Here is a 21,985-nt window from a genome sequence, read left to right as displayed (position 1 = left end):
GACATATATGCCTCCCACATCACTCTCTTTTGACAGAAGGTGCAGCTCAACAGGAGAACTCATCACGTAGGGTCAGCCACAGGAATGATAGTGTAATAATAGTGTAAACAATCGGACACTCTATCCCGTTTAGTTGTAAATATAGGTCTCCAAATAATGTATTCTTTTAGAGCCAGACAAAGTCCCTATCTTCAAGCACTAATTAGGTATTTGAAAGTCTAGAGCTTCCTGGAGTGGACTCTAACCTTGAGAATGTAATTTGATTTCCCTGTCGTGATTGTAGTAGTTTGACAGTACTGCACTGCCGGCTCTGCTCTATAAATATCTCTGTGTCGTGATCAGAGGTCAGACTGAACTGTACACGACCTGTTTATCGTTACAAGTGGACGTTACACTGCACGAACCGGACCATGGACTGAATCCAAACCCACTGTAGGTTACGTGGTCACAGGTTCTGAAATACACCTGGTACTAGTATTTGTATTTGTAAATGTGTATTGTGAACAGAACACTGAAAAGACTGAACAACAAATACAATTACTGTGTCAACACTAGTGCAAATTATTTAGACCTGCCATTTTAGCATAATATTCCTTCTGTAGCTTAAACACTGCTTGTTGACAGGAAGAAGGCGGGAGAGAGTGACTTCAGAGGTGTCGGCTAAGATTGCATGGTTTGATTTGATGACTAGGCAAAATTGTTTAATAATACTTAATAAAATGAGCTTTTTGAGGTTGATCGTTTTACATTTTGTTCATTGTAAACTACAGTGCCTTAGTAATGGAAACAGATGCGTCGACTTCCTGTTCGAAACTGCAGAATAGAGGAAATTCAGCCTTTTCCTTTGTTTTTTCTATTTTTGTACAATCAAGAGACCATTTTTTAAAAACCACATGTCTATTAGTCGCTGGTGTCTTCATTTTTACTCTGGGTAGGTGCAAATGCAGTACAGAAATACTCAAACATGCAGGACTCAATTGTGACGAGACAAAGCCATATGGTTAAATCTCATAAAGAGTGTCATCTGCATAAATGAGCTAAAGCGAATGGCTTGTTTAGATTCTTGGTAATAGCGGCACCGCTCTGCGACGCTTTAGTAATGATCAGTCAGCCGAGTGCACGAAATTAATATTCCCCACATGTTCTTCATCTGCGGCGCAATCACCGCACAAACTTATTCTAATCTATTCTAGAAACACATCTTTTCAACACAAGCCCCACAGTTAATAAGGAAACGTGTGTCAAGGCCGATCGAAGATGTGGCAGAGATAAGCAAAGTCAATGGTTTAAAGTGTAGACAAAGTGTGGACAAAGTGTGGACAAAGTGTGGACAAAGTGTGGACAAAGTGTGGACAAAGTGTGGACAAAGTGTGGACAAAGTGTAGACAAAGTGTAGACAAAGTGTGGACAAAGTGTGGACAAAGTGTGGACAAAGTGTTGACAAAGTGTGGACAAAGTGTGGACAAAGTGTGGACAAAGTGTGGACAAAGTGTAGACAAAGTGTGGACAAAGTGTGGACAAAGTGTGGACAAAGTGTGGACAAAGTGTGGACAAAGTGTAGACAAAGTGTAGACAAAGTGTGGACAAAGTGTGGACAAAGTGTTGACAAAGTGTAGACAAAGTGTGGACAAAGTGTGGACAAAGTGTTGACAAAGTGTAGACAAAGTGTGGACAAAGTGTGGACAAAGTGTAGACAAAGTGTGGACAAAGTGTGGACAAAGTGTGGACAAAGTGTGGACAAAGTGTAGACAAAGTGTAGACAAAGTGTGGACAAAGTGTGGACAAAGTGTGGACAAAGTGTAGACAAAGTGTGGACAAAGTGTGGACAAAGTGTTGACAAAGTGTGGACAAAGTGTGGACAAAGTGTGGACAAAGTGTGGACAAAGTGTAGACAAAGTGTGGACAAAGTGTGGACAAAGTGTGGACAAAGTGTGGACAAAGTGTTGACAAAGTGTGGACAAAGTGTGGACAAAGTGTTGACAAAGTGTAGACAAAGTGTGGACAAAGTGTTGACAAAGTGTTGACAAAGTGTAGACAAAGTGTGGACAAAGTGTTGACAAAGTGTAGACAAAGTGTGGACAAAGTGTAGACAAAGTGTGGACAAAGTGTGGACAAAGTGTGGACAAAGTGTGGACAAAGTGTAGACAAAGTGTGGACAAAGTGTGGACAAAGTGTGGACAAAGTGTGGACAAAGTGTGGACAAAGTGTAGACAAAGTGTGGACAAAGTGTGGACAAAGTGTGGACAAAGTGTGGACAAAGTGTAGACAAAGTGTGGACAAAGTGTGGACAAAGTGTAGACAAAGTGTGGACAAAGTGTGGACAAAGTGTGGACAAAGTGTGGACAAAGTGTGGACAAAGTGTAGACAAAGTGTGGACAAAGTGTGGACAAAGTGTGGACAAAGTGTGGACAAAGTGTTGACAAAGTGTGGACAAAGTGTGGACAAAGTGTTGACAAAGTGTAGACAAAGTGTGGACAAAGTGTTGACAAAGTGTTGACAAAGTGTAGACAAAGTGTGGACAAAGTGTTGACAAAGTGTAGACAAAGTGTGGACAAAGTGTGGACAAAGTGTAGACAAAGTGTGGACAAAGTGTGGACAAAGTGTGGACAAAGTGTAGACAAAGTGTGGACAAAGTGTGGACAAAGTGTGGACAAAGTGTAGACAAAGTGTGGACAAAGTGTGGACAAAGTGTAGACAAAGTGTGGACAAAGTGTGGACAAAGTGTGGACAAAGTGTAGACAAAGTGTGGACAAAGTGTGGACAAAGTGTGGACAAAGTGTGGACAAAGTGTTGACAAAGTGTGGACAAAGTGTGGACAAAGTGTTGACAAAGTGTGGACAAAGTGTGGACAAAGTGTTGACAAAGTGTAGACAAAGTGTGGACAAAGTGTTGACAAAGTGTGGACAAAGTGTAGACAAAGTGTTGACAAAGTGTGGACAAAGTGTGGACAAAGTGTTGACAAAGTGTAGACAAAGTGTTGACAAAGTGTAGACAAAGTGTTGACAAAGTGTAGACAAAGTGTTGACAAAGTGTAGACAAAGTGTAGACAAAGTGTAGACAAAGTGTGGACAAAGTGTGGACAAAGTGTGGACAAAGTGTAGACAAAGTGTAGACAAAGTGTAGACAAAGTGTGGACAAAGTGTAGACAAAGTGTGGACAAAGTGTTGACAAAGTGTAGACAAAGTGTAGACAAAGTGTAGACAAAGTGTGGACAAAGTGTGGACAAAGTGTGGACAAAGTGTAGACAAAGTGTAGACAAAGTGTGGACAAAGTGTTGACAAAACAGGATGTTGTCTTTCTTGTTAAAACCTGGTATTCTCCTGTCGCCTGTGAAAAAGCTGTGAACACGACGATAACAAAGACAAATAAAGTGGATTAAATGCCAATGACATGTTTTTACGATTTTATAATTCTGACTCTTTAGTGTTTTTATGCCTGTTGTACATAAACATTATAGTTTTACACTAATCGAGCAGGTATTTGTGGAGAAAACGATGACAATTTTGTAGAGAATGACTCGTTCCTGTCAAAGTTTATACATAATTTACACAGAAGAAAAAATACTTTTTTTGACATTCTACAACATTAATTCAACAAAATAAAGGTGCTCTCATATATTTTTATTTGTCAAATTAAGAAATTGTGACATTAAATGAGTTTTTGCCCAGTGTTTCCTGGTGTGATGTCATCTATAACAAACAGGAAGTAAAGTTATAAATTAAAAAAATGATATACTGGGTTTAGGGATGTCACAATATCAAACTATAGCACGATTATTGTGAGAAAAAACATCACGATTTAACGTTTATTAAGACCGTGACCAAACAGCAGTGACATTTTCTCTCGTTCGCATCATCTCACATGTCACTGTCTCTCAAGCTTTTACCAAATTGAACGTTCTGAAAGAAAGTTAAATGTGACAAAAACTTTAATTGTCACGATTCTTACTTTTTGTTTCCTTCGATTATATTGTGACCTCATACTTAAAAGGTGGTATGGACGATTTTTTTCAGCAAATCTTTTATCATATTTCCTCGTGGCGTGGATAAATCATTTGTCCTGCCACGTATCAATCATAAAACGCACCTACCGCTCACCTGCAGCCGCGTCAGGCTCGTCCCCACGTTTCCGCGTGCCTAAGCGCATGGATCTATCATAATATAGTTCCCTCAGTGTACGGGGCAAAATGAAGACGGAGAAAGACAGTTCGAGCTGACGCAGAAGTGGACAGAAATCTACGGGAGACGAGAGATGCGATGCGCTCCGTTACGCTAATAAACAAACGCACGTGTGTGTTGTATCAGTCCACACGAGGGAGTGCCTTTAACTATAACATAAATATTAGACATCATCGTCACTGATCATCTGCTGTGCTTTGTCCCCAGCACAGCCACTGACAGTAACTCTCTCACCAAACAAGATATAAGAAGTTAAAATGTCTAAACAGGTTTTTTTAGATGTAAAACTCAGTGAAGAGCATTTAAAAGTCTATATTGTTGTCATTCAGGGGTCTGTCAACGCAAGCAGAAAAATAAGAATAAAACCCTCCTCTGTTAGAATATATCAGCTGTAAATCTCCAAGAAGCAGCTTACTTCCTGCATCTGCAAAAGGGACGTGGAAGTCGAACGTTTTATTTTGAAAATCGTCTGATCTCAAACGGCGATACACGCTGTCCTTAACGTTAAGGTTGACTTTGTTGTCCCCAGAGAGAGAAAATGTGCTCCTCATGTGTCCCCCAAAACTGTCAGGAGCTGTGCAGGACGTCTGAGCAGCGTCCCGGAGACCCAGACCCTGAGATGGGCGTGGTCACGAGTACCTGGAGGATCCGCCTAGTACACGTGTAATAGTACGTGTTGGTCATCCTTTCGAAATCCGGTTTTGCTAATGATAAAAAAGAGATACAGCTGAAATCGTACTCTCTTTTCTCAAGCCGCTTCACTTTCTTTTAATTATGAACGACCCGAGATGTCATTTGATTGGATTAATTGCTGCCGCAGTCGGTCCCAGACGCCCTCCTTTTGCCCCCGCGTGTTGCCATCTGTACATCCATATTTACACGCTCCGACTTTCCCATCCAACAGAAAGTCAGGAAAGCCGTATTAATGACGGCGTCGAGGTCGGGCAATGTCACGCATGAATAATCCGCTCCAAACTTTGCATTTCTCCTTCACTTCACCTCTGCTGGACTCACGCCTTATCCGCTCGATGAATGCTCATAAATCTATGTCCGTAATTAACTGATGTAGTGGCTGCTGGGGTGAAAGGGCCGGTTTAATCTGGTCTGATCTCTCGTGTTGTTGAATGTGAAATCATTTAAAGAAGATGTGCATTTGTCTCCTACAGTGAGGGAAGGATTTGAACACCCGACGATTTCACAAGTTCTCCCACTTAGAGATTATGCATGGGACGGACATTTTCCTATTTTTCAATCACGCCAAAGTGGCTCCACAATGCTGCTGAATGTTAACTGTATCAAATGTCTAAAGAATGAATCTCTGTAAATGCAACTTTGACTAGTTCAGTGAGAAGGGAAAACAATTACATCGTGGTTAAAGCTCCTAAAAGTCGATTTTGCTTTTTAAGTCTCATTCAAACAACAGCAGCTCGATGAACGACCAAGTAAAGTTAAATAAAAGTACAGCACTTTTTACACAAAGTACCTGAAGATCTCAACCAGGTATATAATGGAACTATTACATTTTTAGACCTATAACACCATTTTTACAGTTGATCTAACCAAGAACTTACCCTTACTCTAGATAAAACAGATGTTGGAACTGTGGCCTCAGCGGACCACCAGAATGAGAAGAAGAACATTTGGAGATGTCAGTGTTAAAGTTCTGGAACAATCCTTAAAGAAATGAAGAGGGAAACAAGTCTCTGGACCTACTGCACACCTTAGTTCCAGAACACTCTTACACTCGTACACACATGATCTTATGGAGGTTTGGACCTGTGACCTTGCCGTGTGGAGGAAGGGTCCTATGTGTCTTCTTCAGCCCCTCCAGAGGCATTGAAGGGTGGTCCAATACTTAAGGTTCACTCATTGGAACACCATTAGCCTTTTTTAATGAACAATAGCATTCAAAAACAATTGCAAAGTATCATTATTTAGTAGTATTTTCATTTTTCGACACTCACTTTGGGCAAAGACACAATAAACACACAATAAATACTCAAACACAAAAAATATTGTTCCTGCGTTGATTCGATCAGTGATTGTTTTGACAATAGTCGTAGGAACTGACTTATCTTTTGAATCATTTACAACTTTTAATACGGGGCCCCAGCTACTGTGCTTCTCTGCTAAAACGTGTACATCACTACTACTGCAGTACTGCAAAAGCTGGAGTAAATCTCAAGCAGGATTCTTCCTTGAAAACGTCTTTACCCTTTGCTTCACTGGATTATAGAATATTAAATTGATAGAGACTGCTACTGCCGTCATCACAGTGAAAAGAGCTGTTTTATGGGAGAAAAACCCACCAAAATGCAGGAAATGGCAGCTCTTTTTACCAAATGTCTCGGGGGACGACCCTCAAATCCCCTTATAGTTCTAAATATTGTGCTATGGCCTTGTTGTGTGATTCATTTGTGATTTGTTTTGCGAATTGTAAACTTTGGGTAAAGCCTTAGACGACATCGTTTACAATAAACACGTTATAATAAAGATGAGAATGTGTTTTGTAGACCCCACATTTACAAAACTAATAATGTTCTAGACAATTATTCTATTGTTGACCCTTGTCTCTGAACAGTTGGAAATGGACAACTTGTCTAACGTGGCGGGTCAATACTGCCCCGCCCCTAAACACAGCGTCCAAACTAACCACGCTCACACGGCCGACAGTTAAACTCTCATCGGGAAACAACTGCTGCCTCGTCATCGCCCTTTTATCCCCGCCCATAGAGACGTGTGTGTTCTTCGTTAAGAACACACACTGCGGAGCAAAGGTGTCCTCCGCTCTTCACTCTGTTCAGCTCTGATCAAGCGTTGCCCTGTCATTTCCTGCCGGGGGCGCTGGAGGGAGACTGTTTCTCGTCGCCCCCGGAGATGCGACTGGAGCTAATCCTGTACGCAGGACACTGGGGCCCTGGCTGCTGACGAGCCTCCCGTGCAGATAAGTGCGGATGAGAGAAAAGACAGGCTCGCTCCGGCGCCGTTATTAATGAGAGGGAAGCCATGTGTGCGGGACGATAGCGAAAGACACAATGACGGGGACACGTTATAGGCGACTATGTTAATCTCATGCACGGGCTACACTTTGGGTCATTATTCATTCACGCTCTGGTGTGGTGAGATACAGTCAATATTCATGTGAAGTTCTGCCATTGGCCACGACGGCAGGAGCTTTCAACAGGAACGGCTGCAACAGTTAATCGACTTATGGACTAAAGACTTGTATTAAAAAGAGAAATACCCTCGTGTATTATGCTAACTGTTACGCTAACACATGATAAAGACCTTTTATTGTATCAAAATGCTCCTCATTAATACACTTTCTTTATAAATATTCTCAATCTAGAAGCCTTCAGTCACCATATTTTCAACCTTTTCATTTTTCTTTCTTTAAAATATATTTTAAAATAATAGATTATAATTGAAATAATTGTAAATAGTTTGACTTACTAGTCGACTATTAAAATAAGAATTAGTTGCAGCAACAATCGCAATAGCACAGATCATGCTATTGTGAGTTGACTAGAGTTTATCAGCAGTAATTGCTCAGGGTGAAACCGATAAATCGGCCCAGTATCGGTATCGACCGATATTCTGTCATTGTGTAATATCGGTTTCAGTCCAAAAGCACCGATATCAGTCCACGATGGCTACACTCCGGTAATGATAGAGTTAACTCTGTTGTCTCTTCAGAAACAGGAAGAAAACAGACAAAACTTAATATACATAAGCACGACGAAAGACTCGTGACCCGCGATAAACGTAATGTTTATTCAGACATGATGAGACTAGTTTTCCTCCTAAACCATCAGTTTAGACCGTGTTCAAAATGATCAAACAAAGTATGTAAAACATTAGCCTAATATCGCTTATCGTATCGGCCTAAAATGTCCATATCGGTGCACCACTTGTAACTGCATTGTTTACACAGTTTGATGTACTTTTATCAGCGTCGCAGTAAAAGAGGAGACTTAAAACTATTCAAATTTGATGTTTTTCGGTTTTGTGTTCAAACCCAGAAGTAGTTTGTGAATTCCGGTCCGTGATTCTGATAAGTTATAAACCGCAATAACCTTCTCCGTTATTATTTGTGAAACATTTTGGCACAAACCAAGCGCACGCACTTCACATTAAATTCCATGACCGTAGAACGACCACTGCGCGCATCCTTTCTCGCACGTGTCCACGTGCCCGGGCCTGTAAACCGCCGCCGAAGATGAAACGCCACCGCACGTTGCACAAATCCATCTCCAAGTACATTTACCGCACGACGGGAGCTGGCATGAACTTTTACTCACTCCTCAAAAACACATTTGGATTCGGGGATGGAAGAGGGGAAGATGCTGTGATTACCGAGGCGGCTTTTTGCACGAGTGCCCTGCGTGTCCAATGTGGCGGTGAGTCAAAGTGTGTGGTGCAGTTGGAGACGGTGACAATTGGTTAGAACAATGTCTGAATATATATTTACACTTCATTTAACCTGATAAGCCAGTGAAATTTGTAAGAAATTTGACTATGGGACAAAGACAGAGGTGGAGTTGGAAAATATACCGTAATTTCTGCACTATAAGGCTCACTTAAAAGCCTTAAATGTTACCAAAAAACGGATGTGCTTATTGACCTAGAAGGGATTTTGTGTGGTACACTTTTTGTTTCGCTGAACGCGCCTTTGTCCAGTGCGCCTTATACCGTATTTTCCGGACTATAAGTCGCACCTTTTTTCATAGTTTTGGCCGGGGTGCGACTTATATTATACTATATGTGATATTATTTGTTATTTTCACACTGGCAACCACAAGAGGGCGCTCTAGGCTCTAAGCGACGCAGAAGAAGAATCTGCACTTCCTCTACCTCTGGAGTTTGTGGAGTTGTTTAGAAGTGACACAGAGGAAGAAGAATTCAATGGATTTTGTAAATTTCCCCCAAAAATGTGACTTATACTCCAGTGCAACTTATATATGTTTTTTTTCTTCTCTATTATGCATTTTTTGGCTGGTGCGCCTTATAGTACAGAAAATACGGTATACGAAAAATGACCGAAAATAGACCATTCATTGACAATGCTCCTTATAGTGCGGAAATGACTGTACTTAAATGGAATAACATTTACTTTTCGTTCTGTTGTGGCCGTCCCGTGTGTTTCTCATCTTCCCTCAGACAGACAGGAGCTGCCACAGTGGGATCCACATTTACTGTAATTGATTTGAGTGTTTCAGAACCGATCCAAGGCGACGGCGGCTCACTCTCTCCTCTCCTCGCGGTAATTCAGAGTAACGGGGGGACGACAATCACCCCCTCACTACGCTCAGTTTCACCCCGATACGAGACATTTTCTGGAGGGTTCTATGTATTTAAAGATCAATCAAGTCGCAATTGAGTCTTAATGACGTGCTCCAGACGGATTGTTCTGTAGATCTGAAGATACAGCCGGCAGCGCTAGCATTACGGTAGCTTCTAGTCTGCAGCTACCTTGGATATTAGTTTGTGCCGTTGAACCTTGTACCGTTGACCTTTAATTGTATGGAAATATGGAAGTGAGTGAATAGATTGGTGTTTCGACCCCGGCAGGTCCAACTAGGGCTGCAACTACGAGTCAGCGAGTATTTTTTTACTTCGTACTTTTCACTTATTTCTGGGGTACACCAAGACATTTTAATAGGTTGTAATATGCTGGCTGGAGGCGTCTAGATAGAGACTGTTCAAGAAAAACCTGTATTATTGATGAAAAACACTCCTTGTTACAATCTTTTCTTATGTGTTTTAGAGATTGTATATTCCAGATAACGATTATGATGATCAAAATATGACTATTTTAACAGTCAAATTGTCAGGATTAGTAGATTAGTGAGCGAATGGTTGATTTGTGAGGGAATACAGTGAGGAGATGGAGAGGATGAGTGGTTTTGCTGCAGGCCGTGGAGATGGAGGGTTGCTACATGCTGCAGAAATGTCAAAATGACGGAATGGAGAGAAGTAAAATGGCTTAAGTGGCTTCTGGAGTGATTGACAGTGACAAACATGTGGCAGCTTCATTTAGTTCACCATCTTGTCAATGCCCGATCTCGATAGATCTTGGAAGCTGGATTTGTACTTGGATGGGAGACCACCGGAGTCCCAGGTGCCACAGGGGGGCAGTAGTGCACACGGTCATTGTGTCCTTGGGCAAGACACTTAACTCACCTTCCCTCCAGTGTCCATGTATGCTGGGGTATGAGAGAGAGCGTGTTGTGAGACTGAATGGGGACAACAGATGGAAGTTAGCCCATGGCTACAATCCGGCGTGTTTACTGCATGTGTTTCATGTTCATTAACATGCAGCAATGTGTCAGCACCAAAATGAAATAAATGAATATCTTATTGGCATATTATAATGTTCTTATGTTATTATTTGTGCTTCAGTTGTATAATACAGGGCCCACAAGTGTTTTCCTGGTAAACTTGCTGTTTACAACTGGTTTAAACTCCCCCAAGAGACTGTATTTAAAATAAATACATCTTATTATTTTCCTGTTCTGTGTTTGCTGTTCCTCAAAGGGAAAATTAGGTTTTTGCTGGTGGTTTTGTAAAAGCTTAATTTATTCATGTCATAAAAAGTGTTTTTGCTCACAATCTCTCCTCAGAAAAACCAACACATGCTCTGTAAATCATAATGTTTTTCTCTTTTCAACACTTCTTCTTAAAATGGTTGTTGAACAGTTGATTTTCTCTTTTATTTGAGTAACATAACTATATTTTTTTGTGGACTGGACTCGACTAACAATGGACACAATAACATTCATACTCAATCTGAACATCTGACAAACGCTGGCTTTGTTTTTTATGTTCCCTCTCTACGTCTCGCCCTTGTGGTGCTTTTGTCTCTTTTATGAAATAAGAAAATAAAACAACATTTTGACCAAGGACAATAGCAACACTTTCTTTGTATGCGTTTCATTTTTAGCAAATACCTCCGTCTATTGTGCGTTTTTATGACATGTTTTGACTGACTACCGTATATTGACTAAACCGGACCAAACCAAGTCGACTTTAGGACTCAAACTGGTCCAGTGGGAAACAGAAATTGTGGATTTAAATGTGTGTATACAATTTAGTGCTCACACAGCTCAAATTCAAATGAACTTCCTCCTCCTCGACCGTCTTTAAGTACAAACACGTACACACACCGAGTCCGATAATAGCTCACACCTCATCCCTCCTCGCACACCTCGTCATATCTCTGAGCTCAGGCTGAACCGTGCGCGGCCCATATGTTGAGACTCGAGGCAGACACGCTGTTATCAGTGCGGCGTAGAAGGGCAGGTGCTGGAGTAGCCCTGATAACGCCGTCATTATGAATATTGGAATATTTATCATCATAGGTTTGGCCGGGGGGACGAGATGGAGAGAAAAGTGGTCTGGGCTGTTCAAATCCCTCCAGGACTTAGTCGAACTCCTCTCACTCAAGTAAACTCACGACAGAATATTCAACTGTAGGCAAAGTGTAAAATAAAACCAAAAAATGTACGTGGTATTTGATGCGTTGTTTTGTGTCAGCTGAGCACTGATCAGACAAACTGTGGTGAAGGTGCACTTTAAAAACATGGAGGACTGTGCCATTGCTAAAGTTTGAAGACATTTTATTGCATTTTGCTGTCAGAAATGCAAATGATTGCTCCAAACTTGAATTATTCCAGTTTTATTTTCAGATCCATGTCGTGAGCCCATTTCTAGGTCTTATTTTGAATTTGTATTGCTCATTTTCACGAGGTGCAGCAGTTAAGATGATCAAAAGTACCAATACTCAGATACTAAGCAACGCTACAACAATTATTGGAATTAGATACTCATATAAACAAGAAGCTTCAGTTGTTTCATCTGGACTCAGTTTGAAAAAATAGACGTTTCGACTCTCATCCAAGAGTCATTGTCAATAAAAGAATTTAGATCGAGAACTCCGATATTAATACTGTTCTGTGGTAAGACCCGCCCATTGGGAGGAGCCTTCCTGAAGTAGAAAGAGTTGTTTGTTTCAACAGAAACTCCCCCCTTGTATCTACAGAGCCTATTCAGAATCTTAATGGGCTATTAGAATCCTCTTTGTCTTTGTGAGACCCTGGCTCAACCACCCTGAGTACCTGATTAGCATCTAAATGTCCTTGTCCTGGTCCTCTACCTTTCCAGGGGTTCAGTAACCCATTATAAATAACAGGAAGATTAAACCAATGGGCGGGTCTTACCACAGAACAGTATTAATATCGGAGTTCTCGATCTAAATTCTTTTATTGACAATGACTCTTGGATGAGAGTCGAAACGTCTATTTTTTCAAACTGAGTCCAGATGACTACAACTGAAGCTTTTTCTACTATGGAACACGCCTGGACGAATGAGGGATTACACCGACATATATAAACAAGAAGCAATATTGAAAAAGAAAAAAAAGAAGAATCACCTAAACAGACAAATTTAGATTTTCCTGAATAATTTTGTAAAGGATTTAGAGACCACATGGTAATATGAAAGAAAAATACTGTATTTTCCGTAGTATAAGTCGCACCAGCCAAATAATGCACAATAGAGGAGAAAAAACATACATAAGTCGCACTGGAGTATAAGTTGGGGAAGTTTATTTGATAAAACCCAAGACCAAGAACAGACATTTCATCTTGAAATGCAGTTTAAAATACTAACAGATGAGAGAAAATGGTGAATAGGTGCACGTATGCTAACGCTAACACCTTCAGCTACATGACGTATGCTAACGCTAACACCTTCAGCTACATGACGTATGCTAACGCTAACACCTTCAGCTACATGACGTATGCTAACGCTAACACCTTCAGCTACATGACGTATGCTAACGCTAACACCTTCAGCTACATGACGTATGCTAACGCTAACACCTTCAGCTACATGACGTATGCTAACGCTAACACCTTCAGCTACATGACGTATGCTAACGCTAACACCTTCAAGCTACATGACGTATGCTAAGGCTAACACCTTCAGCTACATGAGGCACAGACAGAACTGTGGTAAGTGTCTGGTATGTTAACGTAACATATGAACAGTTATTCAGATAACTATAGCATAAAGAACATGCTAACAAGTTTAGCAAAGCATCAGTTTTACCCCAAATCACTAAATCCACTGAATTCTTCTTCCTCTGTGTCACTTCTAAACAACTCCACAAACTCCAGAGGAAGAGGAAGTGCAGACTCTTCTTCTGCGTCGCTTAGAGCCTAGAGCGCCCTCTTGTGGTTGTCAGTGTGAAAATAACAAATAATATCACATAAATCGTAAATAAAGTCACAACTCGGCCAAAAATATGAAAAGTCCATAAAATACAGTACTTTTATTTTGTGTCTAATATAGTCAATTGTCTAAAATGATCAAGGTGGCGTCAACATCAGTATTGTTAATGTTTGTTAGAACCGAATGGAGTTTGAAATGATAGTTTTGTGACAATACTGGGTGCAGTAGTTTTGGAGGATACTGTAACTTCAACAATATGATACTCGCTGCATAATAACCACTGTTATTGATCATTTGCTGCTTGTCTGATCTATAAACCTGTACACAATCTTAAAAAGTCCAGAGGTGTACGCTCCATTAGCCGTTCTTCTCCGCTGACCAGATCTTTTAGCAGTCCGGTCTCCTCCCACGTCCGCTCCAGTTTCAACAAAATGCTCCTCCATTTTAAAGGCCATTAAGTACAGCACTGAGCCTTGTTATAATAAGCCCTTTTTACATTTCATTTCCATTATTTAGCAGCCGGTCGTGTCCCCAGCCACAGCCATTGTGAGAGGACAAATTGGAACAGGTAAAATGTTGTTGAGGCAGTGAGCCAGATTTAGGTAAAATCACTGCGTTTTACTGCAGCCGTTCAGGTCTGGGGTTTGTGTAATAGTGTAATCAATCCACTCACAGCCAAAATATAGTGCAATATAGTGCAATGAAGAGGTAATTCACTGCTTGTTTTGGCTCTAATTTATGCTAAAGGCCACGCTTAGGTCATCCACTTGCTTTTGCATTAAAGTTATACTATTTACCTTGGAAAAACATTCTTACATTGAGCAGCATCTCCACAGACCAGGCTTGTAACTTGACCTGATGCCGTCGAGCTTAATGCTGTACTGTGGAACATCCCCGTGGAGATAGGCAGGTGGTAGACCCTACACCAGAGAAGTTACATGGTGCACCTTTAACCTTTAACCTTTAACCTTAACACGATTAATACAAGACAAGATTAAGCCACAAATGACTAACTATTTGAAACCCACTACTTTAATCCAAATGAAGAAAACAAAATACCGTATTATCCAGACTATAAGTCGCACCAGCCAAAAAATGCATAATAGAGAAGAAAAAAACACATACAAGTTTTACTGGAGTATAAGTCGCATTTTTGTTACAATCCAAGACCAAGAACAGACAATTAATCTTGAACATGGTGAATAGGTGTACGTATGCTAACGCTAACACCTTCAGCTACGTGACGTATGCTAACGCTAACACCTTCAGCTACGTGACGTATGCTAATGCTAACACCTTCAGCTACATGAGGCACAGACAGAACTATACCAGACACAGAAGTGTCTGGTATGTTAACGTAACATATGAACAGTTATTCAGAGAACTATAGCATAAAGAACATGCTAACAAGTTTAGCAAAGCATCAGTTTTACCCCAAATCACTAAATCCACTGAATTCTTCTTCCTCTGTGTCACTTCTAAACAACTCCACAAACTCCAGAGGAAGAGGAAGTGCAGATTCTTCTGCGTTGCTTAGAGCCTAGAGCGCCCTCTTGTGGTGGTCAGTGTGAAAATAACAAATAATATCACATAAGTCGCACTGGAGAATAAGTCGTGCGGCCAAACTGTGAAAAAAGGTGCTACACAAGGCCACTTTTCTCCGGGGGCAGCAGCTCGTTGTCGCGTGGGCCGTTTCTCTGACCTGGTGTAACGCATCCGTCACAGGTGAAGGTGCACAGATTGGATTAGTGGGTCCGAGGAAGAGGGCGGAGAGAGAAATGATCCCGCAGTGACAGTTGAATGCTAGTGTAGCCGTTTCAAAATGGTCAAAACAAGCAGCGTTTGCGGGAATGAGATGTCAGACATGAAATAGTCCGAGGATAAAGTGGCGACATTGCAAAGCTAAATGTCACACACCGTCTGTGAGGATCTACGGTGGCCCTGCAGGGACATAATGCTGGCCGTGAGAGAGGAGAACTTTTCATTAATGTTCCGTGAGACTTAAGTGAGTTTTGTCATGGTTTTTACACAATGTTCAACTTGTATTTTACTTCTAATTGTTTGATCATTTCATGTGTTGTGGATATTCAGTTGTATCGTCCATTTTGCTTTTCATTTCATCGTTGTTGTGCACCCCGGAGACCAGCTTCCACACTCCTCAGAGGTGTCATCTGATCCGTGACGTGCCTCCCGTCAGCTGTCGCGGTCAGTTTGACACATGTGGCAGATCTATCAGAGCAGAGCCTCTCACGGTGGTCTCTGGAAACGTGAGTCCCGTGTGCGAGCTCCCTCACCTCGAGCTGGGATCAAGAGCTGATAAGAGACACGTCGCGGCGATCAGATGACCTCTGACAAAGACGAGATGAGTTGATTTGAAAAAAAAAAAAGACAGAAAAAAAGTTCCAAATATGATGTTGATGTTTTATTGTGAATTTCATTTGGAAAGCACTTACTGTACTTCACATTTCATCCAATTACTCACATTTTGGGCCTTTTTGTTATCAAGGATTGCCATAGGAAATTAGTTGCCAGTAATTTAGTTTTGTGGGAGAAAACGCGACCCACTGTGGCACTGTTTAGCAGACACTAATATTATACTTTTTAGAAAACAACATTTTTGTAATTAATTGTTTAACTCAGTAATATGAAACATGCAGCATTTTAAGAAAGTGCCCCTCTCTTTTTATTCTCATAAAGCTCCTAAAAATGAATGATTCCGTCTCTTCTTGCCATATGCTTCTCCCTCACACCTTATTTATTTTCAGCCCTGAATGTTTTTTTGTTGAAAATGATTGAAGTAATCTCCACAGAACACGGTGCTTCCGCTCACCGGCTGTTCTCGTGTACATGTTGTTGAGAACAGCACTTTTTTATAATTGAATAGCAAAAAGAAACACATTTTGTTCATGCCCCAATATTAAACATTTAAAAAAACATATGAATACATTTGGAATTAATTTGGAAAAGAGAGAAAATCTGTAATGTTAGCGTGTTAAGGAGCATCTATCGTTGGCAGGGACAATCTGATGTGTATGTTTAGAAACTGATGTGATGCACGTGTTTAATAATTAATAATACCCATTCTCCAATGTCGACTATTGCCTTTTTCCGCTACATTCAAAGGGAAAATCCTTCTCAAACCACACTTGCATAACTCCTTAAATGAGTTTGATCTTCTTCTTGACCCTCCTGACTCTAACCCTCTGGCCCTCTCTCTGCCCCGTGCAGTTCTTCTGCGGGAGGAGGTGGCGCAGTTGCAGGAGGAGGTCCAGCTCCTGCGTCAGATGAAAGACATGCTGAGTAAAGACCTGGAGGAGACTCAGGGGGGCTGTTCCGCCAACGTGCTCTCAGCCACCGAGCTACGAGTTCAACTGGCCCATAAGGAGGAGGAGCTGGACCGGGCCAAAGAGGCACTGCAAGGTAAAGCGTTCATACATCCAGACATACATGCAGACATACGTTCAGTCAAACCAGAAAACACAAACTACATTAAAAACAGGTAGAAACGGATAAAAACAATGAAAATTGAAAATGAAAGTGCCTGTTTAAAGTGCATTGTTTAAGGATGTCGTGCATTTAAAGGCACAATGGCACGTTCCAGATGGTAGAAGTTGGAGTATGTCCCTGGCAGGATGGTCAGACGGGTCAGTAATAATCGATAATGCCCGTCAGCGCCACGCCTACCGTTCTGCAGGCCGAGTGAACCACTCTGTGCCGAGCTCTCTTTTCTTTGAGGCCTTTCCAAACCACAAAGGTTGTGTGGAGCAAAAGCTTTCAATGGACGTGAAAAGAAAAGCTGCTGTTGTGATTTTTTTGACAGTTACACTTGTGTGTGAATGTCATCTTCAAAAGAGTCACACAAATGTACAGCTTTCAACACCTTGTACTTCAGTATCTTTGATAGAAATGGGCAGATGAGACGTCTTTTCACCCAAATCAATGGTCAACTCATATGTTTTGGAAGTGTTCTTACGTCAGCACACAATAGTTTCCACCTCTATAATGAGAGTCATCATTCGCATTAATAAGACTAATGAATGCGGTATCATCTGCATATCATACTTTATGGAACCCAGTCACAGATGTACAAGGTGTACAACGACAGACTTTATACACCACCTGGGAGGGCCCTTGAGAGCAAGCTGTCATTTACAAGAGCGCCCAGAATATGCAGATATACCAATAAAACATTCAAGTTAATCAATAAAATACATTTACAGACACACACAATATGGAATAGAATGATTTAAAACAAGAGCACAGGTCTTGTAGTCTTTTAAAAGTGTTTTGAATTCAGTAAAAGACATAAAATAATTGCAATGAAAAAGTCTTTGAGTTTTGTTCCTTTGGTCGAGAGCAAAGTTCCTGAAGCTTTAAAACACAACCTTGAGCCAGTGTTCACTATGAGAGAGGCCGGTGTTTATCTTAACCCTTAAGGTCTGCAAGTTAATCTAATCCTGCAAATGGCATCACCCCATCACACAGGCAAGAGCTTTGAGCTTCTGTTTGAGCCTTGAAGGAACTAGAGCATTAAAGATGAACTACAGTGCAGAAAAGCTTGTCACGATGTTCATTTAACATCATGTTCAGGGCACGAGAGATGGCATCATCCACGCTTCTTTTTCTCCCTTTTTGGGTTCTTGATGTAGTTCAGCACCAGAGGCTCAAAGCTCTTTATTAAAACTGAAGTGAGGGCCACTGGCCGATGGTCATAAGAAAGTCTCTGGAGTCTTCTCGGGCCCTGGTGTTCTGGTTGACCTTTTCAAGAGTGGAACAGCACAGTGCCTCAGTCACATGTTCAAACTGGAGCTACTTTCACCTGGACTGTAAGGTGGAATGTAAGAAACTGAATGAAAAGAGGTCAAACCAGCAGATCTACAATAGGACAAGACTTAGGGTCAGACAAAAGACAATAGTTCCAGTATTCCATCGCTATACTAGTAGACAGCCAAAATGTGTTAAGAAACGGCATAGTAATAATAATACTGCAAACATGAATATCACTGTATTACATACTTGTGACACACTTGTTGCTACTGCCACCTGGAGGCCGGAGGCTGTGCTATGTTTGTGGCTTGTATTAACAACAAGTCTCAAAAGACATTATCCCTCTATAACATCCCCAAAGACCCTGTTTTCACCAGAAATGGATGACTATGTTTCTTGTAGTTAGCAGCTGTTTAATGCTAGTTTACACATTAAAATACCACATTAATTGTGTTGCTATGATAATGAAGGTTATTTTCTTCTGTCCATGTGGTAAACCTCCCACAACACAAAGCCTGTGCTCTTGAACGCTCTGAGAGCTTGTCCGTATGGAGACAGTTTGTGGACGAGGAAGCTTTCATCCATCCATCCATCCATCCATCCATCTTCTGCCGCTTTATCCGGGGCCGGGTCGCGGGGGCAGCAGTCTGAGCAGGGACTCCCAGACTTCTTTCTCCCCAGACACTTCCTCTAACTCCTCCGGGGGGATCCCGAGGCGTTCCCAGGCCAGCCGAGAGACATAGTCTCTCCAGCGTGTCCTGGGTCTTCCCCGGGGCCTCTTCCCGGTGGGACATGCCTGAAACACCTCCCGTGGGAGGCGCCCAGGAGGCATCCGAAACAGATGCCCGAGCCACCTCAGCTGGCTCCTCTCGACGTGGAGGAGCAGCGGCTCTACTCCGAGCTCCCCCCGTGTGGCCGAGCTCCTCACCTTATCTCTAAGGGAGCGCCCAGCCACACGGCGGAGGAAACTCATTTCGACCGCTTGTATCCGCGATCTTGTTCTTTCGGTCACTACCCAAAGCTCATGACCATAGGTGAGGTCAGAACGTAGACCGACCGGTAAATAGAGAGCTTTGCCTTTCGGCTCAGCTCCCTCTTCACCACAACGGTCCGATGCAGCGACTGCATCACTGCAGCCGCTGCACCGATCCGCCTGTCGATCTCACGCTCCATCCTTCCCTCACTCGTGAACAAGACCCCGAGATACTTGAACTCCTCCACTTGGGGCAAGGACACCCCACCCACCTGGAGAGGGCAAGCCACCTTTTTCCGGTCGAGAACCATGGCCTCGGATTTGGAGGTGCTGATTCTCATCCCAGCCGCTTCACACGGCTGCAAACCGTCCCAGTGCATGTTGCAGGTCCGGGTTTGATGGAGCCATCAGGACAACATCGTCTGCAAACAGCAGAGATGAGATCCTGTGGTCCCCAAACCGGACACCCTCCGACCCCCGACTGCGTCTAGAAATTCTGTCCATAAAAATTATGAACAGAACCGGTGACAAAGGGCAGCCCTGGCGTGTCCAACATGCACTGGGAACAGGTCTGACTTACTGCCGGCAATGCGAACACAGCTCCTGCTCCGGTCATACAGGGACCGGACAGCCCTGAGCAAAGGGCCCCGGAGCACCCCCCAAAGGACACCCCGAGGGACACGGTCGAAAGCCTTCTCCAGATCCACAAAGCACATGTGGACTGGTTGGGCAAACTCCCATGAGCCCTCGAGCACCCGATGGAGGGTATAGAGCTGGTCCAGTGTTCCGCGACCGGGACGAAAACCACTCTGCTCCTCCTGAATCCGAGGTTCGACTATCGGTCGGATTCTCCTCTCCATCCTTTCATCCAAATGTCCACAAAAGTTTTCTCTTCTTTTAAGTGGTGTCAGCCTGCAGTAGAGCAGGATCAAAACCCTGAAGTGAGCGAAGATTGACTAATAAATACTATTATGTCTTCAAAACGACAACAAACAAGTCACTTTTTAGTGAAATATAACAATGCTTGGCTTCTCTGTTTTGCGTGTTCATAAATGTGCCGTTATTGAGAGATAAACAAACATATAGAAGAGTCTCTTTGAGCGTACACATTGAAACAAGCAGCACCAGAAGCACATTCTAAGATAAGATAAGATAAGATATTCCTTTATTGTCCCACATGGGGAAATTTCATTGGTGCAACGCAGGTAGATACAGAGGTAGATACAGAAGAACAGATCACTTATAGGAAGTCTGAAAAACACTTTCAGTAGAAGATCTCCTATAAATAAATAAAAACTCCCATAGACAAATAAATAAATAAATACCATTGCATGTGATCCCGACAGTAATAGATTGCACATGAATTTCACAGTAATTGCACATGAATTGCACAGGAATTCCAACAGCAATTGCACATATGACAGAATTGCACATCAGTATTAGGTTAGGTCAGTATTGCGACGGGATAACGTGACGATCTCCGGGTAAGACGACTGTTCTCCGCAGTTTCATGAGTTCCTCCTTTGTGGAAACGCGGTACGGCGCCGGCCGGGGGGCGGGGCCGGAGCCGGGGGGCGGGGCCGGAGCCGGGGGGCGGGGCCGGAGCCGGGGGGCGGGGGCGGAGCCGGGGGGCGGGGGCGGAGCCGGGGGACTCAGAGCCAAGACACATCGCAACGACACGACGAAAACACTCAATCCAGCCGAATAAAGTCAAAAACAGTTGAATTAAAAAACTATTCCAGCGCGTGTCCCTATCGTACAGTAAAATAGAAAAAATATACTAACTATATTTACAAAATATAGGAGATAAAGCACAATAAGTGTGAGAAAGAAGAGAGAGCGTTTACACCGGGCTGCCAGCTGTACCAGCGCCTTATGACGACTTATATTCTCTGTAGCACACTCAAGAGTCAAACTGTGGTGTCGTGTGGACATCCTCCTCTTGTATCAGTCGTTGTTAGATTTAAATTTAGTTGAATGTTCAACGAATCTATCTCCATGGAAACAAGCATGTGACACCAGTAGGCCAAGTTAATAATGGGGAGAATTGACCCATCTCAGAGCAAGAATGCCTGTTTTTCAAGGTGTTTTTGAGCTAAAGTGTGTTGTAGCCCTCAGTCACTCACAGCTCTGAGGGCTTTTGTATCCCTCCGCTCCAGGCACATTTTAAGCCAAAGACATGATAAGAAATTCTTTCATGTGTTCCCATTGTACTTTTCCCTTTTTGTTTCGCTTTGATTTGCTCAAAAGACTGAGGCGGCGCATGTCAAGAAATGAAATCCGTAGACAGTGTGCAGTTAGTCGATAGGAAATTGAGTTTGGAACAAATGATAATGCTTTCAAATCCTCTACATCCTCTGCTCATTGCACTGTATTCTGTCTCTACTGCAAGCTCACAAATTAATAGATTAATAAAAGGAATAATTTTTAGAAAGGTCTTGATATTAGAGATTAGAATTAATAGTAACGTAGAACTGCCTGTATTACATTCAAACTAGAAGGTTTTCAATTGATAACAAGATATTTCGAGTGTTAACAACTTTATTTTCTCATTTTTGCTACTATCCATTGTTGTAAAGTTCAAGTCACACACACACACACACACACACACACACACATGCTCAGGTTGTACCTCATGTGTACAGTTTGTGTTAACGTTTAGATGCATTTCCAGTGACATTATTTTGCTGTTTCTTTCTAACACTTTTGGCTTGGTCAGTGTTTTATGTCTCCGTAACCTGAAGCCTACTTACTACAGGGCATGGATACAGGCTCATTAGGGGGTTACAAATACCTGTTACTGGACAATGGCGTGAACATTAATCAATTAAA

The 21,985-nt window shown here is 42.2% G+C and overlaps 1 protein-coding gene across 12 annotated transcripts in view; it reads left to right on the top strand.

Annotated features, from left to right (window-relative positions):
• Positions 1–21,985, top strand: part of kazna (kazrin, periplakin interacting protein a) — a 268,056-nt gene that overhangs the window by 194,762 nt on the left and 51,309 nt on the right. For all 12 annotated transcript variants that reach the window (XR_011927113.1, XR_011927114.1, XM_072448716.1 and 9 more), the window contains one exon: positions 16,642–16,833. Coding sequence is in view for 10 of the 12 variants with exons in the window: in XM_072448716.1 (XP_072304817.1) it covers positions 16,642–16,833 (192 nt within the window). In the remaining 2 variants the exon portion in view is untranslated. The remainder of the gene's footprint in view (positions 1–16,641; positions 16,834–21,985) is intronic.

Source organism: Eucyclogobius newberryi, unplaced genomic scaffold, assembly GCF_026437365.1.
Source record: "Eucyclogobius newberryi isolate DKJ021-1_F unplaced genomic scaffold, fEucNew1.0.hap1 SCAF_17, whole genome shotgun sequence".
NCBI lineage: Eukaryota > Metazoa > Chordata > Actinopteri > Gobiiformes > Gobiidae > Eucyclogobius > Eucyclogobius newberryi.
This window is presented reverse-complemented; position numbering and strand designations above follow the sequence as displayed.